Source organism: Glandiceps talaboti, chromosome 5 (assembly GCF_964340395.1).
Source record: "Glandiceps talaboti chromosome 5, keGlaTala1.1, whole genome shotgun sequence".
In the NCBI taxonomy this organism is placed as follows: Eukaryota; Metazoa; Hemichordata; class Enteropneusta; family Spengelidae; genus Glandiceps; species Glandiceps talaboti.
The window spans coordinates 10,662,956-10,684,644 of record NC_135553.1 but is presented as its reverse complement, the minus strand read 5'-3'; the positions used below and the strand labels follow the sequence as shown (position 1 = coordinate 10,684,644).

General features: G+C 36.2%; 1 protein-coding gene across 1 annotated transcript; it reads right to left on the bottom strand.

The window, feature by feature from the left end:
* Positions 1–2,360: 2,360 nt before the first annotated feature.
* On the bottom strand, positions 2,361–21,192 carry LOC144435339 (uncharacterized). Its single transcript, XM_078123935.1, has 37 exons — positions 20,940–21,192; positions 20,656–20,769; positions 20,139–20,252; positions 19,883–19,996; positions 19,653–19,766; positions 19,328–19,441; positions 19,055–19,168; positions 18,665–18,781; positions 18,196–18,309; positions 17,922–18,035; positions 17,501–17,614; positions 16,924–17,151; positions 16,496–16,609; positions 16,109–16,222; positions 15,883–15,996; positions 15,495–15,611; positions 14,817–14,930; positions 14,444–14,557; positions 14,091–14,204; positions 13,468–13,701; positions 12,891–13,004; positions 12,438–12,557; positions 11,925–12,038; positions 11,606–11,719; positions 11,154–11,267; positions 10,318–10,680; positions 9,852–9,971; positions 9,417–9,530; positions 9,073–9,186; positions 8,637–8,750; positions 8,043–8,159; positions 7,442–7,555; positions 6,703–6,816; positions 6,283–6,405; positions 5,952–6,071; positions 5,200–5,313; positions 2,361–4,298 (listed from the first exon to the last, which is right to left on the bottom strand). Exons 1-37 carry the CDS (start codon positions 21,190–21,192, stop codon positions 4,147–4,149), a joined length of 4,914 nt encoding a protein of 1,637 aa, XP_077980061.1. The 3' UTR covers positions 2,361–4,146.
* Between the last annotated feature and the right edge of the window lie 497 nt (positions 21,193–21,689).

The window sequence follows — 21,689 nt, the reverse complement described above, 5'->3', positions numbered from 1 at the left end:
CTTGTTGGGTTCGTTTTACCAGAAATAATATATTGAAGTGTTATGTATAGTGAGTGTGAAAAATGATACCAATAAAAGACGCATTTCACTCACTATATTACTATATTACTATATAGTGATCTGACACAAAATCAAGGGCATTTCTGTCCCAGGTTCATTCTGTGAATAGATGTATTACACGTCCTGTTGTTGTTGTTGTTGTTGTTGTTGTTGTTGGTGGTGGTGGTGGTGGTGGTGGTGGTGGTGGTGGTGGTGGTGGTGGTGGTGGTGTACACACGGTAGTACACACGCATTATTACATGTACATATAATCGTACATTCAATAGTATAGTATAGTGAAATGACAGCAGGCCATGATTTGTTGTACCATGATATCACGGGGAGAATGCATAACTTACATTCAAAAGGTCAGAAAGGCACATGTTCCCCGAAGCCAGACACTTGTTCCCCAAAGCCAGACAATACGACTTCTTTCTACAAACAAAACACCTTTCGACAACTAAATGACAGAACTACTATCACTCCAACCTGTCTGAGCTGCAACTGACTCGATCATTTCTGAAGTGTCCAACGGTAGACACGTATAGTACGATCACTGCTGGAGTAAGACGACCTGACCTGTACATTTTTTAACGACAATTTTCTAGAAGTTTCTTGTCTCTTTTTGTATAACAGAAAACAAATTTCACCATAATATTGTTTCATCAGTTATATAGGTAGAAATACATTGTACTGTCAAGACTTTTTCAAGATGTTGAGAATGTTTCAATAACCCCCCCCCCCCCCCCCCCCCGATATGAGGAGACCTTGACCCACCTTCGACTGGGTCATTCTCGGATTGTTTCTAGAACACTTTTACAGTAAATCATGGAAAAGAACTCGTATGAGATACTAATAAGCAAATACAGTACAGTTTTGACTCAAATCAAGGTGTAGGCAAATACTAGTACATGTACAAACGTAATGAGCGAATAATATCACACTCTTTGTTTGTTATTGTAACGTTTGGAAACTTTGTTGTTATTCCAAAAAGAAGAGATGTTTGTTTATTTGTTTATTTGTTTTCTGTGTACATTTGCGCATTCCGCGAAGTTTGTGTTTCTTCCTTTTCAGATTTAAAAAATCACGGCCACGCGACGAAAACTCGTAATAGTTTAGAGCCCTGAAGTATCACCAGCGAATCAAAAGTAAATAATCGTTTCATAGATGCTTTGTGTACGAATGATTGACGACATCGTTGGAGGACGTGTCACACAAAAGGCAAGCATCTCGTCAGTTCCACTAGCATACTTCGAATGTCGTTTTTCTGACTCAAGGAAAGTAAATTTCAAGGACGCGGGGGATTGAAATTGGGTTTTCAAGTACTTCACTGCATGCTCACCGTCCGTAACTTGTCGACATCCAAGAACAATTTTATCACTATGTCAGTTATAGGATAACGCCGTTGAGTGTCACATTGGGGAAAAGGCTCACTATTTACTTTTCCTCATTTCTTTTGTGGTGGTGTCATGACTTTCTTGTCGATATTTGCCACGGAATTCCCTAATGATGTTGTAATAGCAAACAAAATAGAAGACGAAAAGCTAGTTCGCAGTTAAAAGTTTGATTTCACCCATTGCAAACTTAAATGTACCGTTCGTTGTTCTGTTATTACATTGTAGCTACCGTGAGGTCATGCGACAGTCAGTCACCATTACATTGGGCCAAATGTCATCCAAGGATATTATAAATAAAACATGCTTACGAAATACACTAGCTCTAGGCCTCAATACATCTGCTCTATAAAAGTATTGGTGATGTATCGCTTTTTCGTGTACCTTAGGGACCCCCTCGGTAATACGTTTTCAAACTGCCAGGCAAAATAATAAGTTTTACGTTGTTAAAGGACAGGCACTTGAAACGTATCCAACATTTCAACAAAAGTGAATGTTTGGCATTCTTAGCCCCGACTATCAAACTTTCACCTCAGATGACAGAAAAAATACTGCTGTACCTAGAGACGAAAATATCCAGAGAGATCACATTACTTTCAGTACAGAACGATTCCAAATATTTCGTTTTCGTGTTGTTTGAATGTCTGATTGATGGGAGGGTTGGTCAGGTGAAAGTATTTGGTAGATAGTTTTGGTATTTTATGAGGCGGTTTTTGTCGGAGACAATGAAGGACAGAGGATGATGCCTTGGTTTCTAATAAATTCATCGGACGCAGGGAAGCGTGGATGCTGGAATGGAAATTGAGTTATTATGAAAGAAAATAATAATATCATTTGAACTTATTTTTAGGTTTATTTCATACTGGTTTAATATATCGAGCGATGAAATATAAAGTAGACATGTAAAAAAAGGAACATTGCAGATAAATATTACAATATATAAAATTTAGTTTTATCGTAATCCAAATTTTAACAAAACAGTAAAAAAATTCAGAAAAGTTATATTTTAAACAATAAATTGATACTATTCTCATAAATGCATAAATAATACAACAATCACATTCATTTTTAAATTTTCACAGTGATATAATGATTCAACGATGATCTTTAAGTGCGCCCCCAGTGGTCGATTGTTCAAAAATTCACATTTACTTTAGGCAGTACATTTTTACAGTACTTGAACAATTGCAGTGTATATTTTTTGCTGTTTTTAAGAGGAAAAAAAACCACAGTTCACAGCTAATGTAAATGTTCTGAGAAGAGAAAACGCTGGAGCACACTAAGCTATCCTATGTATTACATTGTTCACATAATTTCCCTACACTCTCAAACAACTAGGCTAAAACCTTCGTTTTAAAATCATTTTGATTGTCATGTACGCTCTCTTGATTATAAACACAGCCCCCATATTTAAAATATATAAATTTATAATAAAATAACATACTAATACATAAACGATAGCACTTTGTGGCTGGTATTCCACATTTGGATGCGGTATGTGTAAATGGCGGGAAATAGGGTATGTCGGGCACTGAGATAAACAAAACTTAAAAACTCCATTACTATCATTTACAAAGTGGTTATAGGATTACATTCACTGTTGTCTATTGCTAAACTGAAAAAAAAATAAAGTGTTTTACGGTTTGTTAAACTAAACAGCCAGAACACATTCCACTGAGTAATACTAAGCTGCCATCTTTACTGAAAACTAATAGTAAACGTTCATGAAAATTGAATGTTTAAGTATATGTTCATTTCGATTTGCTCAAGTGTAAGCTGTAGAAGTGTAAAAGAGAAGAGAGTGATTCCTAAGACAAACGATATATCGATATTTCATACTGGAGATCAAACATTTTTAGAATTATACATAATTATGTCACTCAAGTTTTCAGTCATATTTTAGAGTTACATTATTGCATTATATGCGTAGTAAAATTTGCACAGTCACGTGATAACATTGTTTTGGCCAAACACAGCCTCAAACGACAAACGACAGCGCATCAATGAAACTTACAAACAGCATAGCGAATCGTTGTGAACATGCCAACATGCAGGAGAACCAATGTGTTTAGTTCTTGAAAACAGTGATGGTTATATCATTATTTTAATTAATTAAGAGCATGAATTTCGATTTCAAAAATATTCTACAGTTTAGTACAATTATATATGTGGAACCATTAATAATGGTTTCTTTAAAGCTAAATTTACATTCTTAGATCTGTCAGAATTAACTGAAAATTAAGAGAAAAATTTTAAAAGTAACGAAAGTATGTACATTCTGGCCTGTTTGATTATTATCATTAATGTGGATTACTCTTATACGTAAAAATACAATTACCTCGAAAATTGTGAGAAATAGTAGTTGTATGTGTATCGTAGTGGCATAAAAATCTTCTAAATAATACTTACAGGATGCTAAAAAATAATGTTCCTTTAAGTTTATTCCTTAACTGACAGAATACTGAACAATCATTCTGACAAATATTGCAACAGCAGTTCAACGAATTTTGATAGTCAGTTTTCGTATTTCGACACTTTTGTTTTCATTTTAAGAAAATATATTCTCTTATTAAAATCAAATGTAAATATACAATTCTGTACTCGTAGTTTACATTTTTCCAAACAAAATTGGCAGGAATATGAATATTTTTGGCAGCCATAATTCAACTTTTGGCAGCCATTTTGTATTTATGTCAGGCAGCCATTTTGTTTTTTATGCTGAACTCTCGGATTTTTTCTTCTTTCGCTTCTCCATACATACACAATAAGTTAGCACAGAAAATAGTATAATCATCATGCAGCCAAGTAAAACGGCAAACAGAATCCAAAACCATTCAAGTCCACCGGTCGTTTCCACACCAATCGCTGCGTGGAAAAAAACATAATCGTGAACCAATTAAACAATTATTTGTGACGTCACCATCACTGTAATATTTCTCGCGTCGGTGGAATATGCTGGCGTTGTGAATATTTGGAGCCACCTTAGCCGTCAATGTCATTGAAACAGCAATAATTGAGTTTATTTCACATCTTGTGGCTCCGGGCGCAGACTGTGGTTGACAATCTGACCTTGAAAACTAGTAACTTTCAACTCAAAAGTCCCACTCCAAGTCCCTGAAACTCGGTAACGCAATCCCTGGTACATTTTAATTCTTTGCTTTAACGAAACAATAATGAAATGATACAAGCCAGAACTCGTTACATTTATTCCTAGACCAGCATCGAATTTTTTCTATGGTGGTCTGAGATTTATCACACATTGTGATCTACTAGACACTGGCGATTGTCTTGATGGCCACGCTACATTCTCACCCTCATATTCAGAAACGAAGTGACAATGTGATGTGTTGGTGTGAACCATACATGTAAAGGCATGCTATCTCACAAGGTTGTAAGCACTTTGTGTAAACCCGTTTGTAATCATGTTTCGCGCTCTGAGTTTTCTAAAATCGAGAGTATACCATCGTGTTTGTTATTTCATACAAAATAAATTTGTAGTAAAGATAACTTGAACCCCTATTACCACGGTACTACCTTTTGTTGTAGTAAATTAATCTCGCATGTTTACGTGATTTAAGGAACCACCACACCAACAAATATTTTGGTTTAGATAATTTATTGAGACACACTGTGATTTCAAATGGAAATGTAAGTTTGAGTTGTCTTTTATTGACAGTATAAATGAATGACATTAAAATGAAGAGAATGTTTTAGTTGTGTGTACCCGTGAAAGGGAAGACAGAAACAACACAGAAAAGATACCTACCGATATCACAGACGTCTCCTTCCCAACCTTGTCTACAGAAACACACGAATTCGGTGAACTTATTGACACAAGTACCGCCATTCATACAGGGATTACTGTAACATTCATCAAAGTCTGTCAAAACAAAGATAGAGATGACGGCACCGTTAAAGTTTAAAGTGGCATGTACATATAATGGTAAATGTTATGGTATATTGATACTTCATGTGTGCATGCATACAAACATGGTTATCGAAGTAAATTTGCACACACAAAAAGGACTACAGAGAGAGAGAGAGAGAGAGAGAGAGAGAGAGAGAGAGAGAGAGAGAGAGAGAGAGAGAGAGAGAGAGAGAGAGAGAGAGAGAGAGAGAGAGAGAGGGGGGAGGGAGAGAGGGAGGGAGAGAGAGAGGGAGAGAAAGAGAGAGATACGATGGTGAAGTAGTTATCAACTTTACAGTGGTTGGGATAATGTCTAAGTAATTAAAGTGGCGCATCCGCCTATTAATCCTGAAAAGATCTCTTTGTATAAAACTTTGCGTTCTATAAAACATTTCGTAGCAACTTTCATTGTCTCAAAAGTTTAACATCATTAACTTAACTTCAATTAAAATAAATGCTGAAGTGATCTCCATGTGTTGCATATATTTATTCAGGTATGAAGTGTTGGTACACGAATTACTTTGGAAAAGTAGCACACAAACAAGTTTGCAAGCACCTTCACGTTCGCCCAAATAAGCCAATATGCAACGCTGAGGGCGTTATTGCCTTACCTTTCTCACAAAAGTCGCCTGTCCAACCAGGCGGGCAAGTACAGGTGTATCGACTTTCATAATCAACGGATGAACAGAGACCGCCATTCCTACACTGGTGGTTAACGCACATACCGACATCTAGTCAAGTAAAAAACAAGTGAGAGTAGAGTAAGCGAACCATGCAACAGTGACGAATTATTTATTCATCGGGGTGCCGGGAAGTTGTGATTTGTTTGGCCAAAAATGAGAATCTGAAATAATTTTTATCCTTTAAGTTGTGTACAAACTGATAGGTTTTACTGTTTTATAATAACTTGTCTACATAAATAAACCCGAATATTATACTTACATAATTCGCAATACTGTCCACTATAAGCCGGTGTGCATTTACATATAGATGTACTGTCAGGTAGCGTCATACACGTAGCTCCATTGAAACACTGGTTGCCGCCAACACAGTGACTAACAATACCTACAAATTGAAAACGATGAGACCATATGTTTAGCAAAGACACATAATTTTTTTTTTTAAATAGAAATAAATAACGAATAGAAATTGGTTTTAAAGTCCACATTGTTATAATAAGCATAGAGGAAAGAAATAGTCCACCAATTGTAATGTACGGTTTTTACTTTGTAAATTATGGACCTGTGAAGTTCTTTGCATTGTCCGCTGTGACGGATTGACAGGGTAAACTTAACAACTACAACTGCAAGCGGAACATCATTGCTTGTAGCATTCTTGAACAATACGTCATCACTGTCTTACCTAATTCACAGTTTGTGCCTGACAAGCCGGTTGGACATTGACAAGTGTATTTACCAAATCCGTCGTCGATACATTTACCACCGTTCATACATGGATTGCTTTGACAAATATCAACTGTGAAAAAAAAAATAAAAATTAATATTCTAGATTATAAACACCTAGTTTGTATATTTTAAAGCAAAGGTAACCATTTCAATCACTGTCACTTCTTGTGTTAGTCTGTAAGGCACACCATGACTGGGCGCCCTCACACATCGGCCAACCCCTCCCTCGGTGAGAGGAGGCCGCTGAGGGCGGAACGTCACGACGTATCAGACCGTCTACTCTTGTGTGTGTGTTTGAGTATCGTTTTGAAACTGTTATATTTTGAAACTATAATGTACTTATTGTTATTGGTGGTTTCATTTTCTTACACTTTTTTTGATATTTTGCTGATAAAAATGCAACATTTCAAAAACCATGGATAACAATTATTGTTTTGCAGTATTTTCACATATTTCACAAGCGATAACCAAAACTTTATAATTATGATATAAAATTTATCATATTTGCTAAGAAAATAAAAATTCAAAATACATCAGAATTTGTTCTGTAATGTTTATGGGCTAACCGTCAACTTTGACGGATAGAAGGACTATCTTTCTTTAGAAAAAAACTGTTTTCTGTTTATTTGGAATGTTCTGTCACTGCGTGATTGGCACGATAGCAGGGAAAATGTCAGATTAATGACGTCACTCACGTGTTTCACAGCGGTCTCCTTTCCATCCATCCTGACAAATACAGGAAAACTTGTTGATATCATCGATACAGAAACTGTCATGCTGACACGGGTTGCTTGCACACTCGTTAATTTCTGGAAATATAATCACAAACAATATAAATATACTATTATCTTTACAGAAAACATAGACATTCTACAAACAAAAACAAATCTAACGTTACATATAATTTTACCCATCAAGATGAAGTACATGTATATGTAAAGTCAATGAGCGACTGGACGAGTGGCGAGTAATCACATGATTTGCACCGAATTAATTAGATTGGCCGCATGTAAATTGGTCGTAAATACGAAAGCTGGAGAGATGTTACTAGACTGTAGTGACGTCATCGGTCTGGGCTGATCAGCCTGCCCTTATTTGATTAGACCACGCCCACAATGGCTGATCTGTCAGTCTAAAATATTACCTGCCACTTTTTGAAAAAGGTGAAATACACACGTCAGTTTCCACAAGACAGTGTTTTAGCCTTAATTACGATTGCTTAAAGAGAGGACGAACCTCAGAGTACTCTGATGAGCTTTGATTTCGATCGAGTTATCAATAATCACTCTTTCTTACCATTTTCACAAATTTGTCCAGTAAATCCGTCTGCACAATTGCATTGCATTCCACCATTGGCAAGATCTAAGCAAGTTCCGTCATGACGACAAGGTAAAGCCCTACACCCAGTCAATTCTGTAAGTGAACAAATATCATATTCGTGATGATTGCACGTGTCGGTTTAGGATCCAATGTGAATGTATGAAAAAGTTATTTGCAGAGCTATAGCAAAATTTCGCTGAAATACAAAAGAATGATCCTCGCTAACCGCCACCCCCACCCCCACCCCACTGAAAATATAGCACTAAATATGAGAACCTAGATTTAATCATGGGACAAAAGTACGTAATCTGGGGAACGGTTCGCTGAAATATACGAGTAATACAGATTCTATGAATGCTTAAATCTTACATTTACATATGTTAAGTGGATTTATTATTAACATTTCAACATTCACGATACATAATTCAGGCCATCCATGATTCGTGGTCTGAGTTTTTAATTTGAGAATGGCAATGTACTACGCCCCATTAGTAGACAAACATTGAAAATATCAGCATTGTTTATGTCAGTATACGCCAAACTAGACGAATGTTTTAGATTTTCACTTACCAACTTCACACCTCGTGCCTTCGTATCCTTGACGACAGAAACATGTATAAGAGTTCCTACCATCTATACAAGTTCCGCCATTGTAACATGGGTTGGGAGAACATTCATCAATTTCTGTCGAGAGAAGAGTTTTCAATATATATAAATGCCAGAGGATTTTTGAAAGTTTAATTTCTAAAAATTGAAACCATGCAAGGCCTATAACCAATTACCGAGAGGTCTTATATCTGATTATTAAAGCAATGTACAGGACGGTTTAAGTTTGTGAGACAAAGTAAACTTTACTAGTTATGAACAGACAGACCATATTCTTAATATTCGTCAGCTGAGAAAGCAAATGACATAATATGACTACGATGATTACTAGATTGCGTCTCCATCTGTCATCGTTTCAATAATAACAACAACACAATTCTAGTAAAAACAACAAACTGACCTGCTTCACATAGCCGACCGTCATATCCAGGAGGACAGGTACAAGAGTATTGGTTGTTGTATTTGACACAGGTGGCGCCATTTTGGCACGGACTGCTGGTACACACGTCATAACCTGAAGACGACCAGATAGATGGTTTGTTATTACACAAGAAAACAAATCGACTAGTGCATGTAAAAAACTGTTGGTGTTATTTTTAGGCCCAAATTCAACAATTGTGTTATGTATGCATTGATTCACTTTAGCCTAGCTAAAGGATACAGTTCTTGGTGATTATTTTTGTTACATACGTGTTTTTCTATGTAGATAAAAACTAAATTCCAAGTTTTATTTTCACTACTTACCTTGGGAGCAAAGATTGTGATTCAGACCAGGTGGGCATATACAGATAAAGTGATCCAGGGTGTCTAAACAAGTCGCCGTGTCAGGACAAGGACTGCTAGAACAGTCATTAATATCTAAAGAAAGTTGTACGAAACATCGGTTATTATAATTTTACGGACTCGAGTATTCTATATTTTGTCATTTCTTGTTCCGATCGGATGATTTTAGCATAATACCCTCGATAGGACTAAAGTTCCTTTAATATGGTAAACATTTTGGAATAGTTGGGGACATATCGTATTTTTCGTAACGTCCAAATTCCAATCCGATCACTCTACAGACTATAATATGATAGCCTTGCTTGAACGTTGAAATTTTCCGTGGTGAATACACATCAGTAGAAAAAAAATCAGAGTTTTGTCCCTATTACGCAGACAGGTACAATGTATACTTACTGACTTGAGTTTCACAGTTCACGCCTTGCCATCCATCCGTACATACACAAGCATACTTGGAGACGGCATTGATACAGCTACCACCGTTCTGACATGGCATGCTGACACATTCATTGACGTCTGTAGGTAAATAGAATTAAACACACGTTATCTTTCAAGTAAAAATCCAAACTAAATACATTTTTCCATCCATATGGCCACTTAAAGTTTCTATAAAATCCAGGGAACTCGAAAGAGGACAGAGAAAGAAAACGGGGACGTACACAATTTTTGGAGACAGGGTCGCTATATCAATGGGGCTAATTAGAGTTCTTACTACATGACAATATACATTGTAAGGTTCTTTTTTACCTTGTATCTATGGAATTTATACAGAGAGTTGACGTGCTGTTACATAGTTTATTACCTCGAGATATCTACCGAAATAAGCAGCTACTTATTTACAACAAAATTAAGGTATACTAACCGTCAACTAGACTAGTCTCGTAAAGTCGTACAGAAAAACCAGACTCGGTCTTTTCATGATCACTTGTAAATTGAATCCAACATTCGTGACCGTCAGTGATGATAGAGGGCGGTTGTTCACGTCCGGACCAATGAATACGTCGTGATCCAAGATCCAGCACGTCATGCCACAGTCCCACATCAACCCAATCGTATTTCCATTCAGTGTAAAAATCCTGGAAATCCACCTGGATACGTTTTCCTGGATCGCAGCGTACGATCCATCTACAGTATTTGTTGTCTGGATAGTTAGCAGGATAGTTTGGTGAATGGAGCTCCAATACTCCATCGTCTGGCATGTCGATCTCAGCAATACAACCAATTTCTGTGGTAGAAAAGAACAATTTTATACATGAGGTTACCTTGAATATTGAGGCGATATATTATTTGCTAAATGAATATAGTTGTACGGAATCAGTCGTATATATTCATTTGAACAAACTGCTATTACTTGGGGTCAATCAAGAAAGTTACCATATTGTGTGTGTGTGTGTGTGTGTGTGTGTGTGTGTGTGTGTGTGTGTGTGTGCGCGCGCGCGTGCGTGCGTGTTTTCATTTCATGTGAACAGCCGACATATCAAAGTATCCCTGTGATCATCAAAATAAATGTGCCCTCTCTATTACATTCATGCTGTACTCACTGTACTGTGTATATGTATGCCCTACCAACAACACAACTTACCTAGCTCACACACTAACCAACAACACAACTTACCTAGCTCACACACACGTATAAGACCATTATAAACACCCCCCAGTTCACACACACACTTACCAACATAATAACTAAGGTCTTACCTAGTTCACACACACGTCCTTGGTAGTCGCCGGGGCACTGGCATCTGTAGGAACCAGGCATATCAATACAAGTACCACCATTATGACATGGATTACTTTCACATTCATTCACTTCTGTAACGATAAATAGCCGAGAATATCTGTTAGGAATTTCACCTACTTAGTTCGAGTCAAATAACAGTTGCAAAGATCTAAGTGTACAGTAGAACAGTTGCTTCGGAAGTTTGTAAAATTACAATGCTTACAATAAGTAATGGTTTCAAAGTAATACATTTAGTTCAGCAAAACGAATACACTTTTCAAACCTTTGCCTAAGTCAGGCCGGTGAAAAATGTCTTCATATTAATTGATGGCTTAGACTTTGAAATATATGACGGGAAATACTTAGAAAAGTAAGTGCCTTGAGGGCAAGGATTTGATATTTGTAAAAATAAAATGTTTAGACAACTTACCATATTGACAGAGAGGACCATTAAACCCAGGTAGACAACTGCAACTGTAGCTGTTTGCACCATTAATACAGGTAGCACCGTTCACACAGGGACTACTCACACATTCGTTGATGTCTGTGAAAATGATGACACGGAGTTAAGGTTATTGCGTCATCAACAACAAGCACGAACGGTGGAGGAAAGTAAAGAACGTAGAAAACAAGTCATGGCAAACAACAAAGAAACTAAAAACATAGATCAAAATTGAAAACCTAACAATGTAACAAGAAAAGGAAAAATATCATATTATGATAGTGTAATGCTGAAGATAAATACTTACCAACTTCACAGTGTGAGCCAGTCCAACCTGGTCTGCAGTAGCAAGTGAATCCATTTATTCCATCCGTACATGTACCACCATTTAGACATGGATGACGAGAACACTCGTCTATACCTGTTAATAATTAACAATATAAATATGTTAAAGTATGTAACAGCTTGTATACCAACAATATCACAGCTTTATTTCCATAAATGTTTTCTTTCAAATTTGAAACCCTATCAAAAGTATTCCTCCCTACTCCTCTTTTTTCCTTTGGCGGCATGAAATTGAAGTTTGGCATGACTATAAATATCATGTTATTGAAAGAAACTGCTTTTTACATTCTAAATACAAAACAATGTTTCCTGCAATGTATATAGTTTGGCATTCTTCTATACTGTAATATCGTCAGTTTCAGGCTTTTCATTGTTCGTATTTTTAGATGTATCTATTACGTTTTGAGTAATCACACTTTTTTCAAATATTTTCCCTTTAAAAAGTTGATTCACCGTGATTATAGTAATCACTTACCTAGTTCACATCGTGTACCGGTATACCCAGCTTTACATACACACATATAATAGGACTGGCCAAATTGATGATTACACTCCCCACCATTCATACAGGGACTACTTTGACAAAGGTTTACAACTGTAAATGATAAATGCATTGTCATAATCAATTTTCGCATAGTCATGTAAAAATACATAGAAATAAGAAACGGATGAATATGCATTCTATTAATAACAAATTATAAATAAATTCAGACAGTTATAGCATAACAGATTAAATGCACTAAATCTAACACATATCCAAACTAAATTTAATGAAATTATGACAAACAAACTATATTATTGTAGATTAATTGATAAATGAACAATAAAATGATTGGACATTGGCCCAATCAACCAACCTAATCAACACATTTATATGTGAATTTCAATCGAAAGGTTTCGCTTGACAATGCCATCTATCGACCCCTACCTGCTTCACAGTTTGTTCCAGTCCAACCCAACCGACAATCACAAGTGTAGCCAGAGTAGAGGTTCGTACATATACCACTATTTTGACATGGATTGGGATTACAGCGATTGATACCTACAAATGGGAAACAAAATTTCAAGTACATGAGCTTTTACAATATAGCGATACACTGTCATGACTTTACATCCGGGAAGAAAACCTGAGGATCCATATTGAAAGCTTGTATTTTAATATCTCCAATTATTTTGAGGCGTTACAAAATTTACATTGATTTTGTCACTATCAGAAGTAAGCTTAGACTCAAATACATCACCGGGAGCATCCTGATCATCCCTCCCTTTGTGGAACGGGATGAGAAGAGCGCCCATAACGGCGAGTCTTTCAGTCTACAGTAGGCTCCGTTCAGGGATCTTCAATAGATTTGAATATAAGCATCGAGCACAGTGAAAAAATCACCAATGAAACACGTGTTTCCATCACATAGTAATTTAGAAAGAGAGAACCACGAAACCTAGTTAAACATTCGTGCGCATTGTCATCGCACTTGATACACTTGAGATGTTATCACAATACATACCTATTTCACAGTGAGTACCGGCGAATCCAGACAGACATGAACAGCTGTACCGTCCCACCTGATCGTTACAGATACCACCATTCTGACACGGGTTACTAGCACATTCATCGATATTGGTCTCACAGTGTACACCTGTGAATCCTCCCACACAGTTACATGTATAATGTGTATTCTCCTCACCAACTACACATATACCGCCATTACTACAGGGGTTACTTAAACACGGGTTTAAAACTGAAAACAAGTAAAATTGGAGAATTAGAAAGTTGTCTTCCCCGGGTGCCTTCCACCTTGAAAAGAAGTACTTCACCAATGAATAAGTAAGTATTGATATCTATAGGTACGGATCCGTGTTGGATCGTATTAGGTTTTTTGGAGGACAAACGTCTGTTATTTTGTCAAGGAGAAGTCGAGAGACACAGTTTCAAGAATTGGAACGAGACTAAGAGACGATAACCTATTTTCATCAACAATATACGCTGCGTCTCATATGTGAAAAGGAACTTTGTTAGTTTACTTGATCCTTTACTCCAATGCCGCTTTATTTAATATACTAGAAAAAAACGAAATATTTGACCACTCCAAGTACAAGTATAAGAACTTTCGTTATCTTTTCATCTTACCTATTTCACAGTGAGAGCCTGTATAACCAAGTTGACATCTACAAGTATAGTAAGTACCATAGTTGGAACACTGACCAGAGTTGAAACATGGATTGGGGTCACATAGATCGTCAGCTGTAAAGAAAAACAACAAATAAAGTTCGTAAACCATGAAAGTAATTCGAGAACAAAATGACATGTAACCGTCTTGCCATGTCTATTTACATCGTAAATCTACTCAATATTACAGTGTTACAATAATCTAGTTTTAAATAAAAATTCTTGTACTGAAAAGTTCTTTTATATACTTTTTAAATATTTATGGATGTTTAGTCATTACTGTTTTCTCTTTACTTTAGTATATAACTACTTACCAATTTCACAATATGTTCCAGTCCAACCAGTTACACATGTACACTGGAAGTAAGTTTGGTAGTTTGTACAGATCGCACCATTCTGACATGGGTGAGACAGACAATGATCTTTAGCTGGAATCAAAAATAAATTAATAAATACATATTAATAAAACTTTTAATCAACTGATTTAGTTGTTCATATTCTTTTATTGATTACTACGAAAAAAATCACAACCCCATGGAAATACTAAAAAAGACGGCACTGCTCTTTCTATATATCTAACAGAGAGGTTTAGGGTTTAAGTATATTGTTCTTTTCTTCATAAAATTGTGTCTATAGGTGGCGCAAACTGCTACAAAGATATTTGCCCAACGAAATATGACTACTTACCAATTTCGCAATTGTCACCAGTCCATCCCGGAGCACATTCACAAGAATAGTGAGTGTAAAAGTTGGAACATGTACCACCATGTTGGCATGGAGTGCTTGTACACACATCAACAGCTAGAAGAATTCGATTCGTTAAGAACGATATATTAAAAGGAGGGAATGCATAACTTATGGACCATAAATAGATCCATGTGAATATTTCCAACGTGTTACAGTCTGAAGATCTGATTTGTTTCCATATCAAATTCAAATTAAATTTAAAATGGGGGGGGGGGGGGGGGTTGCTGAACTTTTTGATTAATTGACAACCTTGTTCACCAAGTGCTACAAACGCTACCTTTTGTCAGGATCAAATGTACAGACTATTTAAATACCTGAACTAGTATTTAAAATACTAATTACTGAACAATTAATTAATTTGCTATTTCGCTCACAAAACTGTAGCACTGAGGAAAGTTCTGTTTTTCCCATACTTTTTGTAATATGTAGCATTTTTGGCCAATATTGTGTAAATATATCATTTGAATTGGTTTCAGGTGTAAGTAATTTCGTCAATTATTGTCTCTATTATGTCAATCTAGTTATTACTGTGTCCCCCTAGTTTATCTCTATCTATCACTATTTCATATTCCACGTGACAATAATATTTCACCATTGAAGTAATCCTCACACACTTACCAATTTCACAATTTTGGCCACTCCATTGTGGAAGACATTGACATTGGTAGGATGTACCCACGTTAAGACAGGTAGCAGCATTGCGACATGGATTGTTGATTGTACAGTAGTTGAACGCTAAAAGTGACACAAAGATAATAAGTAAAATCTTTCATTTACGTTCCTGAATTTCTCATTAAAATGTAATGAGGCAATTTAATTCATTCCTTCAATTAGATTCTTTAATATTCGTACATCGTAATCAACGGCGTGTTTTTCTTTGTTTGTTGTTGTTGTTGTTGTTGTTGTTGTTGTTGTTGTTGTTGTTGATGTTGTTGTTGTTGTTGTTGTTGTTGTTGTTGTTGTTGTCTTTTGGACTAATTTCAACATATGTGAAAACGTTACTTACGGTCGCTGCAGGTCTCGCCGATCCAACCTTGTGCGCATGTGCATGTAAAGTGGGTAATAAGGTTGTTGCAGGTTGCACCATTTCGACATGGTGAACTTTGACACGCATCAACAGCTGTAAAGAAAAGTATTAATACTTTAGTAATCACGTAAATACCGACAACAGCAAAAAAACGAGAGGAAAACATAGTAAAATCAGAATTCTATAGTTTTTAACTTTAACTTACCAATTTCACAGTTAGTTCCAGTCCATCTAGTACTACAAGTACACGAGTAAGTGGTCTGTAAAGTTTGACATACACCACTGTTCAAGCATGGGTTCGGTTGACATAGATTAACGGCTACAAGGAAAAATAGAAAAGCAACATTAGGTTGAATTCTCGAGCTCGTACAAAATAGCTATGGAGGATAGCACCATTCCGTCCATAGATACACCTTGTACACTCAGAGTAGTCGCCTGATTATCATCATTTTTATTATTATGATTATTATAATAGTAGTGTTAAATCTGCATGTCCATCTTGCTAAATCAGTATTTAGAGCCACCAGTCGTTTTATTAAATTGTTATCGAGTTACTGTGTATGATAATCACTACCACGCAATGTTAGCCTACCTGTTTCACAGTTGTTGCCAATCCATCCACGTGGACAACTACAGGTATAGTAGGTCTGGAAATTACTGCAGATGCCTTCATTAAGACACGGGTTTGGTAAGCATTTATTGATTGCTGTAATACAAAAAAATAATCATTATAATTTCAAAACTTCGCTTTTTAGAAACTCAACTAGAGCAAATCTTATCACATTATTTATATCACTTTCTTGAGGATGAAACGTTTTATATAGAAATGGAATGAGATATCGATGTAATAACAGATGATGAATGTACTGAAATAATGGCTATCGAGATATCAAATGTTGAATGAGATAACAGATTCATGTTTTTTTCTAAATCAATTTGTTTCAAATTCAAGTAGAAAACAGATGCATCGTCAGCACACCTGCAGTGTGGAAAAGATCAAAGGAAATTCAAAATGCTTACCGATTTCACAGTTATATCCTGTCCATCCCTCTGGACAACTACAGGTGTAGGAAGTCTGTTGGTTGGTGCAAGTACCGCCATTTTGACATGGTTTAGATGTGCACAGATCGACAGATACTTCACAATTACTACCCGTCCAGCCGTTTGTACACGTGCATAGGTAGGATGTTTGGTAGTTGGTGCACACGCCGTTATTTAGACAAGGATTCATTAGACAGAGATCAATTGCTGTTATAGAAAGATAGAGAATGGAGTTTGACAATGATGCAATAAAGTTTGCTAATGATGTAGAATAACTCATGCCCTGTGATAAAGCATGCTTCTTCCTTCAAAGTGGCATGCAAATTGAAATGAAGCAAAGTTTGTCGAAAGACTTGACCCTATATTGTACAGAACCTAGCTTAAACTTTGGCAGAATGTGTGTATTAGAATGTATTAGAATATACAAGTATTATATTCACCTGTGTGAAAACTTGTTCCTAACAAATCATGCAATAGATCGAATGGAAAGACATGGTAATATGCTATGTTTATAATTTCTATTACTTTCTAGCTAAAAAGCCCACTGATAGCTTACCTATGTCACAAAGTGTACCACTCCAACCAGGAAGACAGTTGCATTCGTAATATGTGTAATGGTTAACACACTGTGATCCATGGAAACATGGGTTGCTACCACACGCGTCAAGTTCTGGAAAGGAAGGACATTGAACTCTTTCAACAAACAAAAGTTGAGCACAGACGTAATAGTATGAGCGCATCTCTCTCTCTCTCTCTCTCTCTCTCTCTCTCTCTCTCTCTCTCTCTCTCTCTCTCTCTCTCTCTCTCTCTCTCTCTCTCTCTCTCTCTCTCTCTCTCTCTCTCTCTCTCTCTCTCTCTCTCTCTCTCTCTCTCTCTCTTGTGTACTTATTTATTCATCATGTCTTATGGTGATGGGCAACCTTCATGATATTTACTTTTTTGTACTTGCAAACCATATATCGATCATACGGACTCACCAATTTCACAATTAGATCCAACATATTGTTCTGTACATTCACATTTAAAATGGGTTCCGAAGTTGATGCAGGTTGCTCCATTCAAACATGGGTTGTCAGCACACATGTCAATCCCTGGAGGAAGTGAAGAAATTGATAAGTAACAAACAAATCAATGTTACATACATGACTCAATGTTTTTGTAACGAAGACTTGCAATTCGCATTTAAGATATCCGCTTCTTATCATCTAGTCACTGTGTAGGGCATGTTAATGAGTAATACACTATACTTACTTGTTTGACAGTTATTTCCCATGTAACCTGGTAGACACTGACATGTGTATGACGTGTATTGGTTAACACAGTTACCACCATTTAGACAAGGACTTGTAGCACATGCATCCAGTTCTGTAGATTCAACAAACGGAAGGGAAACAAATTATCAAATTGTGCTGCTTATATGAAAACAAATGTATATACTTCAAGCTGTGAAAACAGACTTAAAATTAATTCTATGTACCATGCATATTCCTAATCGCAAAATGTGCACACAACGCATACCGACCATCATGACACAAAAGATCATTTTTTTGAATATTAAAAAAAAAATTTAAATCAGCCAAAATACCACTCATTTATATATAACATTCTCTGACGGTTTTATTCGTGTGACTTTAAACAATGTCATTTAAATAGGATAATCTTGTTCTATTTGGCCACTGCAGAGGATAATGGATATGACTGTGGCCGTCATCACACTTACCTATTCCACAGTTAGTCCCTGTCCATCCCTGTGCACAGCTACATGTATAGGACACACCATTGTTATTGGTACATATTCCACCATTAAGACATGGTCTTGACTGACATAAGTTGATCACTGGAAGATAGATAGTTAAAGATAGTTAAAAGAGAATTATATATAATCTGAAAAGGTGTTTTTGGTTTGACACTCTTTCAAAATAAATGCGTCGACTGAGATCTGCGAGAATGACACTACAGGAGCATTTAAATGACAAAATTTTGCTAACTTTGCATTTTACTTTTGAAATGAAGGAAGAATTACTGAAGTTCAATCTGGTTTATTTACAAATAAATGTTGCTGTTTATATTTACTGTAAACTGATGGCGAAGAAGGAAATTGAGTACATACCTTGACCACAGTTAGCACCAGTGTAGCCTGCTGTGCATGTACACAGGTAAACAATTCTAAAATTGAGACAGGCACCTCCATTCATACAGGGATTACTTACACACAGGTTAATTTCTGTAAGAAAAATATCGTGACATTTGTTGAAGAGTTATTAACGTTTTTTAGACAACGTGACCGGAAATGACGTTGGCAATACAACCAAATTCTTACTCCCAAAAAATAACAACGATCAAATTCATGGAATAAGTGTTCAATAATTGTTATTAATCTTACCTGTTTCACAGTTGCTGCCAGTATATCCCTGTGGACACGTACACGTGTAATACTCATAGTTGTTAACACAGGTGGCGCCATTACGGCATGGACTGCCAACACAAGCATCAATGGCTGCCATGGAAGAACAAAACATCGTCATATTTCCAATAAACAGATAAATGAAGCGATTGTTATATATATAAGCAAGGAACATTTAAAACAACATAGATAGACACACACACACACACACACACACACACACACACACACACACACACATCTGTACATCTATAGTGTCTTACTAAACTAATATCTGTGTTTTCTTGATTGAATGCATACTTACGAAGAGAGCATGTCGGTCCACCCCAGCCTCTCTGGCAATTACAGGAGTAAGATGTCTGATAGTTGTTACAAGTACCACCATTATTGCATGGATCACTACGACACGGATTCATTTCTGAAATCACAGAAATATTGATGAGCGCATTGTCTTATTGGCATACTAAAAACTGTATTGAATTGAAAAACATGGCTTCTTGTGGCAAGTTTCAGACCATATAGAGTGACACTTACCGTTATCACAGTTACCGCCAGCCCACCCGGGAGTACACTGACATTCATAGTGTGAGTAGTAATTTATACATGTTCCACCGTTTCTACAGGGGCTACCGGCACAAGCATCAACAGCTGTGGAAGAACAAGACAGGAAACATCAAGATCTGATATGGATATCACCTTAAGTCAAATCCTAAAGTGTATGTTAACCCTGAAAATATTATCATTTGAAAGGATCTTTTTCATATATTTACATATTAGTTACGTCACTTACCAATATCACAGGTAGGGCCAGTCCATGCATGAGAACAGTTACAGGTGTAGAAGTTGCGATAGTTAACACAGTTGCCCCCATTTTGACATGGATAGCTGTTACATGGGTTCAATTCTGTAAAAGAGAAAAAGATTTGTTCACGTATTGCAAACTGTGGAATTAATAAAAATTATTTTTTTGCGATATGGGCCGGAGGCCTTAAGAAGCAATAAACCATTATTACATATACATACATACATACATACATACATACATACATACATCTTATTGGATGAATTTGTAAACCTAATAATCATGATCGCATCATAACATTTTCATTTATAAACTTAATAAATGTACACAACATCTATGAATTAATAATATAATAACCAACAAATCTCTTGTGTGAATAATTATTTAAAATGTCCCTCAATTTCACTTTGAAAAAAACATGACGCCTGGTTATAAGCCACTAACTCAAAAAAAAGAAATCAGGCACTTTCAAAGGTGACAGTGATCTTAATATGTGTTTACTCACCAACACTACAAGTACTGCCAATCCATCCGTCAATGCATTCACAGGTATAATGAGTCTGGTAGTTTGTGCATCTACCACCATTGAGACATGGATTCTGAACACAATGGTCAATAGCTGAAAAAAGGTACAATACAAACATTTGAAATACACAGTTTTACGAAAAGTTATATCTTATGATTTTGTCAATAACCACAGACTAAGTTTCAAACTTCAAACTAAAGTAATATTTAGTTTTCTTACTTGTTCAAAAATGTATGATTATATTAGCCAGTGTGTATGCTTACCGTCTTCACAGTCATCGCCTATCCATCCAGCCTGACAAGTACACGAGTAGTAGGTACCATAGTTAGTACAGATTCCACCATTAAGGCAGGGGGCGCCACTACACATATCAACCACGACACCACAGCTACTTCCAGTAAAACCCGGTGCACAGGTGCAGGTATAGGAAGTTCGGAAATTTTGACAAGTACCACCATTTATGCATGGGTTGGTTAGACATAGGTCAATCTCTACAGAAAGCAAATTGATCATCATGTTATAAATTTCTTCTGTCTTATTAATATTTATATTCATATCACTCTCAAAATTTCTTGAAAGTGTTTTTCACAGTCTCAATATATCTTATATATGCTGTTACATCATGTTATTAAGTTATGGACCTGCTAAGGCTGTTATCAATATTTCTTAATGATATTTCACAAACTAAAAAATAGGTAGGTAGGGAATAGATCAACTTGTGACCAAATCAAGTAAAAATACATTTATTGTTCTAAAATACAAACTTCAGCTGCATATCTTAGAGTGAGGTGATAGGCTTCACGAGCTTACTAAATTGAAAACAATATTTCTTCTCGATACCCTGTAACTAAGAATACTTGTTTTCCCGCTAACGAGTGTCATCAACTTTGAGATAATCAAACCTACCGTTTATACAATTTGGACCATTATAACCAGGTGCACAATCACAGGTGAAGTATGTGTATTGGTTGATGCACTGTCCGTTGTTCAAACATGGTGAACTTAAGCATGGG

What these genes read in the sequence shown, in the direction of transcription:
- LOC144435339 (XM_078123935.1), bottom strand. Translation starts at nt 21,192, where the DNA reads ATGATGATCAATTTGCTTTCTGTAGAGATTGACCTATGTCTAACCAAC. An exon ending in AGGCGATGACTGTGAAGACG is followed by an intron (nt 20,770 to 20,939) that starts GTAAGCATACAC and finishes ACCTTTTTTCAG; the next exon opens with CTATTGACCATTGTGTTCAG. An exon ending in CGGTACTCACTGTGAAATAG is followed by an intron (nt 13,005 to 13,467) that starts GTATGTATTGTG and finishes TCCCATTTGTAG; the next exon opens with GTATCAATCGCTGTAATCCC.